The 15,193-nt window shown below is 47.4% G+C and overlaps 1 protein-coding gene across 3 annotated transcripts in view; it reads left to right on the top strand.

Annotated features, from left to right (window-relative positions):
• arb2a (ARB2 cotranscriptional regulator A) overlaps positions 1-15,193 on the top strand; it is a 111,884-nt gene that overhangs the window by 3,686 nt on the left and 93,005 nt on the right. For all 3 annotated transcript variants that reach the window (XM_029829802.1, XM_003975248.3, XM_011616064.2), the window contains exons 4-6: positions 1,001-1,101; positions 9,317-9,382; positions 10,683-10,874. In XM_029829802.1, the coding sequence (XP_029685662.1) occupies positions 1,001-1,101; positions 9,317-9,382; positions 10,683-10,874 (359 nt within the window). The remainder of the gene's footprint in view (positions 1-1,000; positions 1,102-9,316; positions 9,383-10,682; positions 10,875-15,193) is intronic.

The following is a 15,193-nucleotide window of genomic DNA, read 5'->3' as shown; positions in this document are numbered from 1 at the left end:
CTGCTGCTCTACCTCTGAGGCATAAATCTGCCTTTTAATGCAGCACAATGATAAACCTAGATGTACCATTATGTGTTGCCTAACAAGTTAGCATGAAAGCGAGCTCTGTAATACTCAGTGTGTTACAATCGGGAGATCCATTACACTGATAGAGTGGCGGAAATGTTAGCAATTTACAGGAAGATGAAAAAAAAATGCATATGCACGCTTATAACTTGCGCAGATGTGTTTATTTATACCTTGGATGCAGTTCTTACTTTGTAATAATTGAGAAAGTATGAGAGCCCCCTGGCTGTTTGGGTTCAGTCCTGTAATGTGTACTGTTCAGCGGGTTAGCTCGGGGAAAAAAATAAAAAAATTTGCAGTTGCGAAGGTCAAAATTCAATTTAACACTCCACAGTTTTATTGTGCGCCGGTGTCAGTCGCAGGATCGATGGGCTCATTGCGGAGGTAAATGTGGGAGTTTGGGAGGCGCACGAGGGTAATTGTTTATATGTGCGCAACATTCCCAAATGATGGCTGTTTTACATCAATAACCCATCGCACAGAGGTGGTTCTGTCCCGCTCCTGTGTCTGGTCTGCTTGAGCCGCACTCGGAGCTAATGACACTTGCTTTATGCCCACAGCTGGTCATCCTGGCGCTCGTGCACGAGCGTGTCCAGGGATGATTGGCTGCTGCCCAGACAGCCACCTCCAAAAAACAAGGAGCAGTTGTGGGGCTCCGCATGCCAAGCCGCGGTGCACCGTCACAAACATGCTGGAAACCTTCCACGCTCCTCTCTCCGCTCTTTGCTCGCACTCTGGACAAAGATCGACGGAAAAAGTTCCAGAAATGGGGGGAAAAGCAAAGAAATCAAGCAATTGGGGGAAAAAAAGGAGCTGGAACTTGTTTGGCCTTGGTCCTGTCACCAGTGGTGACCCGCCTCCTTGAGTCCCACCACGCTTTAGGGAGCCGTCGTCGCCGACTCACGTGATTGTCTGTCTTCGTTTCCGCCTGCAGATGGTCAGCTCAGACACACGGAGACCGGAGAGCCCTTCGTCTTCAACGCCAGGGAGGACCTCCACCGCTGGAACCAGAAACGCTACGAAGCTCTCGGAGAGGTAAAATAATTCTGACTTCCTGTCCGGAGTAAACAGATGTTGCCTTTATCCCCCTGCAACGGCTGGGCCGGTAAGAACCCACGGTATGAGTGAAAATCAGCCGAACGGGCCGAGGAAAGTTCCACCTCTAAAGGGTTGAAAGAAGCCGCACACACGTCATAAATGAACTCCGGCGTCTCCCACAGGACGGGTCTCTCATGGCTGCTGGCCTTTAGCGCCGAGCAAATTCCCCCTTTTGACGCCTAAACGGCACAATCGGACAGTAATGTGTGTTGTGTTCCAGACCTCTGTTAGCTTAGCGAGTGGAAGGTTTACAGGGTTTTTGAAAGGTCGCCGTCGGCCGCGGCGCCACCTGAACGCCGCCGATCCGTAATGGGTAAAGTCTAATCATCCTGTCAGTGGTGGTGGGAAACTGAATGAGAGGTTGCACGGTCTGGACCGGACGGGACACCACTGTCCACCCGGATCCAGGAGGGTTAAAACCACGCGCGGGCTAGTTTTAAACGTGTCTGGGGTCATTTAGAGCGATGGCGGCGTTCCCTCCTGTCACGCTCGCACCTGCACTTTGCATTCGCGCCACAAATGTTCTTTTGTGATCTGCTTTTTGTTTGCACCCCTGCTATGTCGTTTTTAATTGTCTGCGCGTTCTTTTGATGTTCAAAGCGAAGTGATAGAGCCGTTTGTGGGATTACCTGGCTGTTTTCCTGATTCCTAATGCAGGTATACAGTAACTCCTTTGAGAGGCAGCCTTTTGTGAAGGCCTTTTTCTTTTTTCTTCTTCTCCTGCTCTCTTCTCTCCTGCTGAGGCACAATCCAGCAGGATCTAAAAAGACTGCAGAAACAAACATTTGGTAGCATGTAAGGGGGGAAAAAATACCCCTGGAAGAACACACGGGCATTTAAACTAGCTGAACTTCAGCATCGGGGGAGGCAACATTTGGAAGAAGCAAATAATTATCGTACGTGCGTATGCAAATTTTATTCATCCTATGATTAAAAAAGTGGCAGAAGCATCTTCTTTCAAAAACAAAAAAGGGAACTATGTTAATCACTGTTCATGGGCTTGTGTAATGGGAACAAATGCTGTAGTGTTTGCATTGTAGGAGGGGGATTAGCAACACAGCTTTTACCTGAATAAGCATGTTATCTGTTTGGGGTTTGTATGTCCACTGTTAGACACAACCACGTGTGTGAGTTTGGACTGACGTGTTGCCCCTGTAGCCAGCACATTTGTGCCATTGTGCGCCTGTCTGGTCTCTCCTTTGTTTCTGAACAGGACGAGAGATGCTGTCAGATATCGTTAGAGCACAATGGGCTTGTGTGCAGAGAGGTCTGTTACGGTCCCGTCCCGTCACGCAGCCTTTATCAGACCCTCCACCTGACCGTGATGCTACCAGCTCATTTAAACGGCTCCGGTATTCGGAGACTTGGTGATGTCGTAGCCGTTAGCTCATATTTCCAGAAGACTGTTGGATGCTTCCAGGGTTGGAGGATTGTGCAGTTTGCCTTGTTAGCAATAAAGACTTGATGCACATTTTGCTGTGATTCTCCTCCTCGTGCTCATGCGTCCCTGGTCTGGCGACGTTCCAACACTTCCTCTGTCAACTTCCCATTTTGCCCTGGACACTTTAGTGGCTAGTGCATTTTCAATCGATGCCTCCGGTCCAAAATACCAAAAAATGGTATATTTTAAATTGCGTAACACTGAAGTCGTTTCCATGATTTAATTTGAGATGCAGCATTAGGAAAATAATTTGGTTTCCACAACACTTGAAGGTATAGACTGGTGAGGCCGCAATATTGTGCGACCGGATCGCTTACTGTCCGTCCAAGCTTAACGTGGGGAGGCAGGTTTTCTACTCCAGCAGCTTCACCTTTACTTCTGTGAAATCAGCACTTTCAGCACAGTCCAGTACGTTTGATTTAAACCATACCTAAATCTGTTTGTTCCTCTTATATACAGTGTATATCTAATTCTGCATATACATCTTTTAAGGTGCCTAACTCCTAATTTCCTGGGCAGTTTTATTTCCCCCCTTGTTCCTCTTCATTTGTACATCTTTAACAGCAGAGGACCCTGTTGGTGCTGGTGAATTTGCACGCCTGTGTGTGTGTGTGCGCGCGCGCGTGTGTGAGTACGCTGGGGGCGTGTGTGCATGTATTGTCACACACATCACAGCACCAGATGTCCAATTTGCACTTCAGCCTCGTCTGAATGGAGGAACGCAGGAAGAGGAGTCGCAGGATGCTGCTGCGATGGCCTCCACGTAGAGAAAGAGCCACAAAATGGGGACGTGCACTGAAGAGCGCCCATGATTGTTCCCGCTCCGATAAACCTCACGTCGCTTCTTCACCACCTCATTTTCATGTGGCACGGAGAGATTGAGCGGCATTGTTGGAAAGCTGTGCCAGGCCACGTGCTCCAGAAGAAAAAAAGGTCCTCGCTTTAAGGCTAAATTTAGTTTGTATCACGATCTGATCACATGTTTTAAGAGAGGAGCAGAAGAAGGGGTCAGACTCATGGTCTAGTCCTTATTCATGTAGCTTTGTTCTCATTTGTGGATACCTTTTAGTGTATCTTCTTTATTCCTGGCGTCTTTTCTGTGGAACACCTTAATACGGTGGAAGGTTTATGTTCTGGAGAACAAACTGGTTTGGAGTCATGTTAGTTTGATGTTTAAACAATGAACCAGTCAGACAGCGGTAAAATGCCCTGCTGACAGGATCATTCCAGGTGCTATAACGACTCCGTGCCGCCTGTAATAGGGAGCAGGCGCGGCGTTGCACGGAGCGGCGGGGTCACCTCTGCCCGTGTAGGTGTCGGCTGTAGACTAATTCCTCTGATTCAGTGATGAATCTCTCTGATAAAGACGGGCATAGGGTCTGGCCCAGATGGAGCTCTATTAAGCTGTTAATAAATGAGGATTCTTCTCCGCTCTGCCTGCATCTGTGGAATGAGGAGCGCTCGCAAATTTGTAAACACACACACATACAGAGAGAGAGTCAGAATATTATAATGAAGCAAAGCTAGCCAGATGGCTGCATTAGGAAGCGCACTCTCTTCTTTCCCTCTCTGTCTCTTTATCTCTGTCTGTCTGTCTGTCTCTCTCTCTCTCTCTCTCTCTCTGTCTCTCTCTCTCTCCCCCTTCCCAGTTATCTTTTCCCCCTAAAGCCTGTGGCCTTTTCCTCAGTAAGGAACGGGCCAAGCTTTATTGCCCGCAGCAGGATGTCCCCACACATCTCTGGAACTACTTACAACGTTTATGCCGGGTGTTGCCGTTGTGCCCGACTCGGGTGCCCACAGTGAGCCGCCACCCGAAGGCCGGTCCCAGGTTGTACAGTACAAAGTGAATTCTGTGCTGCTGTGCACTGTGTAGAGCGTGCACGGGCCTGGCGGATGGAAACATCCAGTAGTTTTTCTTTTTAGATCTGGTTGTAGTCTGTCAACCCAATCAAGGTGGCAGCACAACCTGCCCTCAGAGCACCTGAACCACATCGGTGGACTAGACAGTGGGCTGCGTACCACCATAATCAGGCCGGTAAATTAAATTAAATTGATTCAACCGCTCCCTCAAATGTTCTGGGTTCTTCTGGGTGTGTGTCCTTAGTACTGTTGAGCAATATATACGTTGGGCAAGGCCTGCTCCTGCCTAAGGGGGGTCATTTTAATTTGTTATTTTTTTAAATATGTTTTTATATGTTTGTTTCACAGGGTTCCTTCACCTGTGGTGGGTCTGGACTGGGATGCCCATCCACATTAGTGGATCATTTGGGGTGTTCTGGTAACGGGATTTCAGAGGTACAGCAGTTCACTAAGGGAGCGGACACGAGGGGACAACATTGTCGATGTGGCGATGGAATGGCTTGGGGAACAGGGCATGAAGGGAGGATGTGAGAGGGCTGGTGGGTACAAACCTGGCGTCTGCCGCTACTATGGGCACCCACGGTGACCTACAGTCCCTCACGCTGAATTAGACCCCCGCTGGCTCCTCGGTAACACCTGAGGAGGTCGTTAGAGCGCCATTAGGACCAGTCGTGGAGGGCGGGCAATGAGGCGGGAGCGGGATATCTACGGCAAATGTAAACAGCGCGTCAGTCTGCATCTGAGAAGTGGCTCTTTCCCTGGAGAGCTCTTTCTCTTCTGACAGAAAAGTGACAGCGAGCTCATGGGAATTATTCCCTCTTTCTCTCCTTTCCCATGCGGTGTGACAGATCACAGATTCACCAGAATAGGCTCTATTTTAATAGCACTTTCTGTCGGGACGCGGGGCTGACTTAAAATAAACAACCTTTCTTTTGCCGAGTGCTCTCTCATTTTTGCAGGCTCCTTTTTCCGAGCACGCTTTGGTGTTGTTGTCGCCACTGTTGTGCTGCATTGTTCAGGGGGATTTTCCTCCTTTTTCCTCCTTTCATTTTCCTCTATTCTCTGGAGAAGAAGGAACGCTTCCCTGGGTGCAGCCGGTGATACGGCATACAGGGCAGCTCTTTCAGTTTCATTCTGTAAACAGCTTTGAATGCCTCTTCTTGCTCTTTGGTTTTCATGGCTAAGTGGCTTTTGGAGGGGCTTCTGGACTAGAGAGACAAGAGGTGCTCCTGCTCTAACTCTTTCTGCGTGAGCGTCATAGACTATGTATTTAATGCATTGGTAAATTTTTACAAAGTGTTTTTAAAATCTCATTATCCTGATAAACCTAAATCATTTCCATGATGAAGAATGGCGGCGGCATCACCCCACCTCTGACCCCCTTTTTTGTGTATTCTCGGCTGTAATTGGGGGTAATGGGAGTGGTGGAAATGATGGATCTGATGCAACACTTTAGGAGTCCTGCAGAAATGAAACAGTCCCGGCGATGCTACATCGCCACACAAAGACGGTGCTTCACATACATTTGCTACACTTCAGGAGTGATGGCGACTCCTGTTGTGTCTCCTCACCCCCCGTCCTCCATGTTGCCTCCCTCCTCCTGGAATGATTGTTTTGCTTGTGCGTGTCCAGCAAAAACAGCCGTCATATCAAATTAAACGTGGTCTAAAAAAGTGATGCGATAGCGACGCAAAGCCGGTGTGGGAGGTCTCCGAGGCGATGCACCGTGGTCCCGATTAAGACCTCAGCTCGGCGTGTGATTAAGTGTGATGAAGAGGGTTTTTTTTAATGGGGGTGACCAGGGGTTTGCCTTCCACAGCCCACCCACTTACCAACTGCGTGTACTGTACTGTCCGCTCCTCCTCCTCCTCCTCTTCCTCTCAGCTGTTCACGGCCGTTGGAGGTGACACTGAGATCCGGCTCCTCGGGATTACCTCTCCCTCCGTCTCTTCCCTCTCTCTTCCCACTGAGCCCTCTTCTTAGTCTCTTCCTTCCTCCCTGATCCGGCTCCTCTGGCCTCACCGCCACAGTGTTCCCTCTGTGGACCTGAAAGGCTGCTCCAAACCGTTTGGAACCTTGTAGTTCTTGTCTTTTATTGTTTAAAAGATGTCATATTTATGACAGAATTCTCAAGACTAAAGTTTCTGAATCCAAGAAGACGAAAACCTGAAATCCTCTGAGTTACCAACAAACATTTTCAGCAACTTTTACAATTATGTGTATCGTAAAACAAATTTAAAACATTAAAAGAAAAGGAATCAGAAATAATGCAGGAAGAAAAGTTCAGGAGTAGTCGTAATCCATGACGGATTAGTCCGACAGAAAAGAGTAACTGACCTTTCAAGAACAACATTTCCAGATTTTAGAGTGCTTGAAAGCGCATTTCATAACAAATTCTGTGTTATCACATCTCAGCACGACGCACGTATCAGTGTCTTCATGGATGGGCTCGATAATGGCGTTAAACTGTTGCGTTTGCAGCTGTGTGCATTGGGAATCTTGGGGGAGGAGAAACAAACGGGACTTTTTTCTGGTGGGAAGCAAAAACTAGAGCCAGAGACGCGACTTGACCCAGGAAGAAGATTTGTGGTTCAGTGTTACAGTGAGATATGGACGACCTCAGACGACCTTCGACGTGTTGGTGCTGGCGAGCTGCTGCTACTTACTTATTACCTCCAGGCCCAAAAGACCCCGCAGTGGACACACTCCCGTTCCAAACCAGACCGTGCTGTGCTGTTAAGTGCTCCTCCAACAAACGTCTGAAACGTTTATTGCTTTGAACCTTTAGAGGAGAAGTTTGGAATCAGTCAGAAAAAAAATCCAAAGCTTTCTGATGATGTTGCATCAAAGTACTGCAGGTAAAAAAGAAAATTGTAAGGATCTGACTTGTCCGTGATACACACACACACACACACACACCCTTTTCTCTCCTCCTTGTGTCTCAATATTATTTCCCAAATCCACTCATCAAGGTTCTCCTATCATCCAGTGCGATAATGCAGGCACTCAGCCTTGCTTCCTGCAGGCATTCCATTAAAGCACTAATAACACACTGGTAATTAGGTGACAAAGACCTTTTTCTTATTGGATGATCAGATGTGGAGACGTAGTCCTTGGAGGCCCACACAGATGCAGTAGGGTGAGAGTGTGTGCACCAGCTCTCGAGTCTCCAACGGATGGCGTTTCTGGCTTTTCGCGTTTGGACCCCGAACAAGTGCAGACAATTGTGCCCATCTGCACTTGATATAACGGTTTAAAGCCGCTGATTGCAACACATGTTTACACATCAGCGTCTGATTAAGGGTACTAATGAGAGCGCCCCCACACCGAAACTTTCTCTGCTTTCTCCTTCACGTCCCTCTTCCCTATCTGACGTCCTGGAGCCACCTGAGGCGCAGAACAAATAACATAGTCCAAATGAAATTTCCTCCGAGTCTTATTGATGTCATTAAACACGAGGACGCGGAGGCCTCGAATCATTTTGGTCTTCATCAGACCTGCTGACATTTGAGTGAATTAGCTGTTTGGCGACGTTGTTGGGCTCCTTTAGCTTTTCCCCCCTTTATGAGTTCACGTGGTGGAATCGATCGCGTCATTGGTCCGTCTTCTGGGTTTCGATTGGCTGTCAAAAGGCTAATATGTGTCTTGTATGTATTGTTATTCTTGCATAATGTTCCATAAGCTGTAAATTAGGTTAGCATTGAGTTTCCTTCAGGCGCGAAAGAGCGCAGCAATATTGCGATTATCAGGAGAATTCCTGTTGGAGTTAAAAGCAAAAGAGCTTAATTTTTTCTGTACTCCTAAGTTGTGGTTGGCCTTTCCTTGTCCTTTTCTTTTCTCTGTGAAAATGTCAATTCCTGCCATTTAAGAAGGCGTCAGAACATGTTATTTAGGCATATGCATCATTTCGTTGTTCTAAGGTTGACATTTTCAGCGTGCTCTGAAATTGCCTTTTTTGTTTGCTAAATTTAGGAAGGTCCTAAGATCCGTCAATCAAATGGTTTCAAATGTATAAAATGCTCTCACTTTACAACCATACAAGGACATTATATTTAATATTTTCTAATCCAGGGAATGAGATTCTATAATGTAGAAAAACAACATAATTCAACTCTAATGCAGCCACTTGCAAAAAGGTGTTTGTTCTACAGTCTTGAAAGATTTAACACTCATCCTAAAGCATTGGTGCAAATCCTTTAATAGCACAAACATTTTGGTTCCCATTAATTAGACGAGCTTAATATAATGGAACCAAATGTGGCCTTGACAGCCCAACGATTGATGATGCAGGACGGGAATCAGGAATCAGTCCAACGTGTTGTGTTATCGCTGATGGAAAACCGGAATCTGTTCACAAAGCGCTCCTCTGTTCTCAGCTAAGCAGGATGAGGGGAAAAGGAGAGAGGGGGAAAATACGGAAAATGGAAAAGAAAGTTGTTAATGTCACTGAACCATGAAAGTCTTGGCCCGGGGTTGGAATGATTCGGTATACAAGGTTCTTTAGTGCCGTGGCTGCAGGGATAAACATAACTTACATCAGCCCTTCGCTTGTACAGGAGATTTCCTCTCCTGGCACTTACAACCGCAACACTTAACCACACACACACGCACGCACGCAGCTACACACACACACACACACACCCCACAGGGCAAAAAGGTTTTTTGAATAGTGTTTTTTTTCCTGTTTGCAAGTGTGACAGCAGTTGCTATTAGTTGTTCATACAAACAGTTTATGCGGCTTTTGTTGGATGGTTTTTATCAGCAACGGCACCAAACATTCACTGCTTTAAATTAGATTATCAGTTTATTATTTGACCTTGTCTCTGTGCTTTTTTCTTTCTTTCTTTTCAGATCATAACTCTGTATGTTTACGAGCTGTTGGAGAAAACGTGCAACATGACTAAAGCAATCCTTCCAGTAAGTAGCGGAGTGAAAGGAGGCATCTCCCTCTTTGATTTATACCCTTGAAGATTAAAAGAAGTATTAAAAATGAAAATTGACATAAATACTTGGGCTTCAGAGTGGGAATTATTATTCCGAGTGTACCATTTATGAGGAAAATAAAGGGGGATGGCGAGGACTCGTCTCTCCTATTCTCCGCCACTCTTTGTCTTTATATCTCACTCACTTTCCCTCTTAATTCCTTTCTTTCCCGCAGCCCTCATCTGCCCACGTTCTTTGTGCGGAAGTGTCTCCTCACCAAATTAACTGCATTGTGATGTGTCATTTCAAAGGCACAGTGGCGCAGCATGCTGATGCTTAATCTGTTTTGCATTCATTTGCGCTGAAGGGGACTTTCTGCTCCGCCATCACGCAGTTATTCTTTGCCCAGCTCATCCGGGCTCAGAGCACACACTTGATCCCCTTTTATTTGTTGTTGGAAGCATGCTCGCCTCGCTCCATTCTCCCTCTGCTCCTCCATCCCTGCCCCCCCCCCCCTCCTGTTTGGAGAAGTTGTGATCATTTTTCAGGGTGCGGTTATAAGGATCTTAGGCAGCAGTGGTGTTCAAAAGCATAGCAGAGTTACCTCCGGAGCTAACGGTGTCCATAAATCACATCGCCAGGGTCTCGGCGCCTTTCATTAGTCCCCTCACACTTTTACTGCTTTATCTGCCTGGCCTATTTATCTCATTATTCCTCTGGAAAATTGCTCTGTTCTGCTTTTCTGCCGCCCACCCGCCCGCCTGCCTATAGAGCCTGCCTACGTGTGTATTTGCGTGTTGGTGGTAGGTCCATCCACCTGCGCAGCACTGAACTTTTGACCGCAGATTTTAAGAAGATTAACCACAGCCAAGTAAGGGGAGAGGGAATGAGGAAGCAGAGGAGAATAAAGGGTATGATTTTTTTCTCCCCCACTCGTCTTTCTTTGTCCGCTCGGATTAAGTTCTCGCAGCTGCCACCCGTGGCTTTTATGGACACTATTTGTCTCCTTAGAGATCATTGTAGGCGTGCTGGTGACGGATGCATGGACTCACAGGCTGCGGAGGAACCGCATTTACACACTCACTTATCTGTCAACTGCAGTTTTGATCAGGCAACAGTTCCGATTGAATGCCCCCAAACTCCAGGAATGTATCCCATTTCCCATCGAGTGTATCAATTATTCATCACATCCTGTACAGATGTTGTTTTTCTTTGCAGGTTTTTATTGTAATGTGGTTTCATGTTATGGAGGAACAGAGATTAGAACTTAATGGATGTTTTGCTGAACCTTTAGGTGGATGCTTCGCCTGATGAGCCCACCAGCTTTATTTACCTGACCCCAGACGCCTTATTGAACCCTTCAAAGCTGCTGGTGCTGATCCAGGGCAGCGGGGTGGAGCGGGCAGGCCAGTGGGCCCGCAGGCTGATCATCAACCAGGATCTGGACTCAGGAACACAGATTCCCTTCATCACCAGAGCCATACAGGTAAGAAAACGCGGTCGCTTTTAGAGTAAGAGGTGAAACTTCCTTTGAGTGAACTCGTAAGCAGAGACGCGGCGGCGTTGCGCAATCACAGAGGAGAATAAAACGCGCACGTTGGTTCTCGGGTGTGAATGTGTGCTCAAATGATGTTACTGGAACGTCCCTCTGTTTAGGCTCGTGTGGACGTCGTTATGATGTATGGTTGGTCTGTACTCCCGCTGCTCAAAGGTGACTGGGCCGAGAGTGGGGGCGGGATAATGCCATCCAAACTACGATGGACTCTTCCTACTGCGCGGTCACGTGTGAGGACGCGTCTTTGTCAACAAGCAGAGGTGGTCGAGGCTGTCTTATTCTTTCCATCCCATGTCAGTGTTCATTTGTCAGGCACGCCGCGACCGCCCCGCCTCCGAACGCCATAACGGCCTCCACTGCTGTGCGAAGCCCCGCCCCCTGCTGTGCACGACCACGGGGGCAGTTTTGGCTCCGGCGCACGCGTGCGCTTCTGCGAGCAGATCGATGATCCCGCGCTACTCCGAGACTTTGAATTACAGTTAACCTGGCTGGCGGTGCAGTCAGGGAAGGCGGCGTTTGTGCCGCAGGAAGCCAAAGTGACAGCCTCGATACGGAGAACATGGCATGTGGTGGGAGTGTCGCTCATTCATCATCGTAAACAAGAAGCCGTGTTCTTCCACCCTGACAAATCATCATCCAGGCATTTACCACACACAGGCCTCCGACTCTGTGTACACTGGAAAGACAGACGCGCAGATTTAGAGTCAATTCACGCCGTCTCCATCTATCAAAGGTGCGATTGTGCTTTATTGTATCTCACCGTGAATTTTGTGTAGATGTGTACAGAATGCACACGGCTCGACGCTACGGGGACCTGCGTTATTGATCATCAGCCACGGACGTTTGAAAAGAAAAGACTCTTATTCTTCTCTGCTAAATAAAGGATCATTTTGCTGATGTTTAGGCCGCATCACTGCTGACGAACACTGTGAAACTGTGGACTTCATCATCAGAACAGCCGTTTTCTGGCTGCTACTGTGTAATAAAAGCCCCCTGTTTTCTATATGTGTGATTAATCCTCGGTCAGGCGCCTCGCCCCATGTAGGTTCCTCCCCTTCACGGTCCGTCGCTGGCTTGTTTTAGGGCGCCCTTGGCTTCTTTCCCCAGCTGGGGTCCATCTCATCCTGACATTTGGGATTTCGATAACAGCACATTGCTGTTATACAGCCTGTTTTTAGCATGTGCATTTCATAGTGATCTGTTTTGGGGGAAACATGAACAGGGTACACTCCCAATTTTCATTGTATACAAGTCACATTAAATAAAACGTATACTGTTGCTTTTCTTGTACTCATATGAGCTATTTGACAACTCCGGCATACGGACATTTGCAAAGTATTTAATGTTTCCATATTGTCGGGTCACACAGCGCGTTGACACTCAACATTTTATCACATGTCATTGTTTAGATTAGACTCCTAAAAAAAAGAAAAAAAGTGTTTTCATGGCAGCAACTGTTGCCTCGAGTGCAGCTCATGTGAAGTTACTCAGGGGAAGTTGATTGAAAGTTCAAAGCCTGCAGCAAAGGGTCACATGGAGTGCAGGTTGCAAGTATGTGGGAAGCTTGTGGCTTTGCAAGGGAGCATGCGCGTGCAAACACACACACACACACACACAATTAATTTCACATGTTAATACGGTGCAGGTCTGTGGTATGTAGGATTACTGTGGAAAAGCGGCAGTCTGGAATTTCTAACCACGCATTATTTGGGATAGCTGTTACCCTCTTCAGATGGCAAAAAAAAGCTAATTAAATTGACGAGGCCCACACACACATGAAATATGGGAGGTTACAATATTACCAATAACAATGCATTTTATTTATGGAGAACTTTTTGAGATTCTCGGACTTTTCTCTGCCCTCTGAATCACCATGTCTGGCGTGCTACTATATGATGATGACAAATTCATAAGCTGGTGAAATGTATACGTGGTGGTCAAACTCAGTCTGAAACACGTGGAAATATTCATAAATGTATGGCGCAGCCTGCTCGTGCTGCAGTGTCCACAGACGGAGCGGCATCTTTGCGTGCTGTTGTCACACATGTACTCTTCTTGTGTGTGGTGTTGTTCCCGTAGCCTAGAGGTAAAATGACAGGTGAGAGGATGCTCCAGCAACAACCACATGGGGAGGATGGGGAGTGTGTGTGTGTGTGTGTGTGTGTGTGTGTGTGTGTGTGTGTGTGTGTGTGTTTGTGAGGGCATATGGGAAGAGAGGGAGACGGGTTATGATTGGTTGGAAAAGGACAGAAGAAGAAAGGAGAAGGGGGTACAGAGAGGATGGAAAAAGGAACTGAGAAAGAAGAGGAGGACGAGGGAGTGACTGCAAATGGGGTGGGACTGGCAGAGGGGAGACGGGAGTGAAGCGAGAGGGAGAGTCGGCAGAAGGCAGGAGGCTCCTGACAGCTCCACTACTGGGAGAGGCTCTCTTAATGACAGCTTATTCCTTCATGATTTCAATCCCTGACAGTCGACAGGTCCGCTTGTTGCATCGTGGCAGCTGTATCATTACCTTCTGGCCCTGTCACTGCTCTGCATCCTGAGACTGAGAGGGTGGAGGGTGGGTGCGAGGGTGGGTGCAAGGGTGGGGGGGGGGGGGGATGGGTGGCGGGGGGGTGGTGGGGGGTCGGGACTTCATAGTCAGAATAATTGAGGAAAGACAGAATAGTGAAAGTTGGCATAATTAGAGACAGTAGCTGTTGGTGTTCAGAGGACTTACAACGCCTTTAGGTCTTTGTCCGATCTCACACACACACACACACACACACAGAAAAAGTTGAGCACCAATTTCGATGTACGATATTGAAGCCTTTTTGCCTTTCTATCAGTATTCTGAGCCTGAGCCATTTTTTGATTCTAATAATTTAAAGATTGTGATTAATAGTAATGTAATTTTAGGTCTGCCAAGGTAACCAGGGCAGCTGGTGGATGTTTCCACTTTCATTTGGAAAAATACTCTGACTTATTATTCTATTTAGCAAAAAAACAAAGAAAAGAAAAGAATCTTCCCGAGGGCTTCGTATTGTTCTGAAGTGTCTTTTCCAACGCCAGGAATCTGGCTCCATTAAATTGTTTGGTCATTTGATCCTTTTTCTGAGTCTTAGCACATTGTCAAGCCAGTGAACTTGTGGTCGCTGCACATGTGCGCTCACTGACCGACACACAAACCACAACTATTCTCCACTTGTCAAGATGAATTTAAGTTGATCCGATAGTCACGTATACAGATTTTTACCTCCTCGCCCTCTCTGTCCGTCTCTCCCACTTACTAAGGCTTGACACCTAAAAAAAGAGAAAAAAACCCAGTGTGTTTTAACATTTGGGGGGTTTGTTTCCACTGAGGATTAATAGGATTCTATGGAAAAGGTCAGCAGAGATGCTGTCTACAATTCTGGACTCAAGATGACCCCAATCTTTTTTCTCCTGAGCGCCGCTTCCATGTCCTCTGAACGCACCGACCTCCGTCCACAGCGCTGCTCCAATCACACGCACCTCTCCTCCCTCGTTCTCATTAGTTCTTATAATTTCCCTCAAGCTCCAAAGTCAGTGTGATTATGTACAATGTGTGTGCGCCGTATCCTGCGGCATCAGGTGGCTGCAGAGGCCAGACAGGTATCATTCTCTGTATCCAGTCAGATTTAGCCAGAGGACACACACACACACTCTCTCTCTCAGGCTGTGTGTGTGTGTGTGTGTGTGTGTGTGTATTACACACAAAAAAATGTATTGCTATGCCATGGCCTTGTAATAGCAGCCCTGCAAGCAACAAACTCCTAGGTATACACACACTTCCAGGTGGGAAGGTCCCAGCACATCCTGCAGCTCAGATCAATGCACTTGACACCTTCAAAGGCAGGTGTGGGGCCTGGACTTGCTCTGGGGTTAAACCTCTTTTAAATAGCGTCCCCTGGGAAGGCAGCTGTCAATAACCCGCTATAATTACGGGGGCCAGGCCTGCCAGGGGCTCTGCTGCGCAGGCCAAATTAAAAATTGATCAGAGAGAGAAAACATTATTTTGCGGCGGTATTCCCTGTCCTAACAACGCCGCTGCCGTACACACGATCTCATCATTCGGGCGCCGCGCTGGATTTCTAGAGACCTATTTATTATCTATCTGTCTGTCCACCAGCCTCCCTCGGCCAGATGAACAATGGAGCGCCGCCTCGGTTGGAGAGAAAAGAATTGCATCTGCATATTAAGTTTCTCGCCGGTTGCACGTCTCTGTGCGTGCGTGCACGCTGACCGTGCAC

Source organism: Takifugu rubripes, chromosome 21 (genome assembly GCF_901000725.2).
Source record: "Takifugu rubripes chromosome 21, fTakRub1.2, whole genome shotgun sequence".
In the NCBI taxonomy this organism is placed as follows: domain Eukaryota; kingdom Metazoa; phylum Chordata; class Actinopteri; order Tetraodontiformes; family Tetraodontidae; genus Takifugu; species Takifugu rubripes.
The sequence above is the reverse complement of the archived record's forward strand: the minus strand, read 5'-3'. Positions and strand labels throughout refer to the sequence as shown.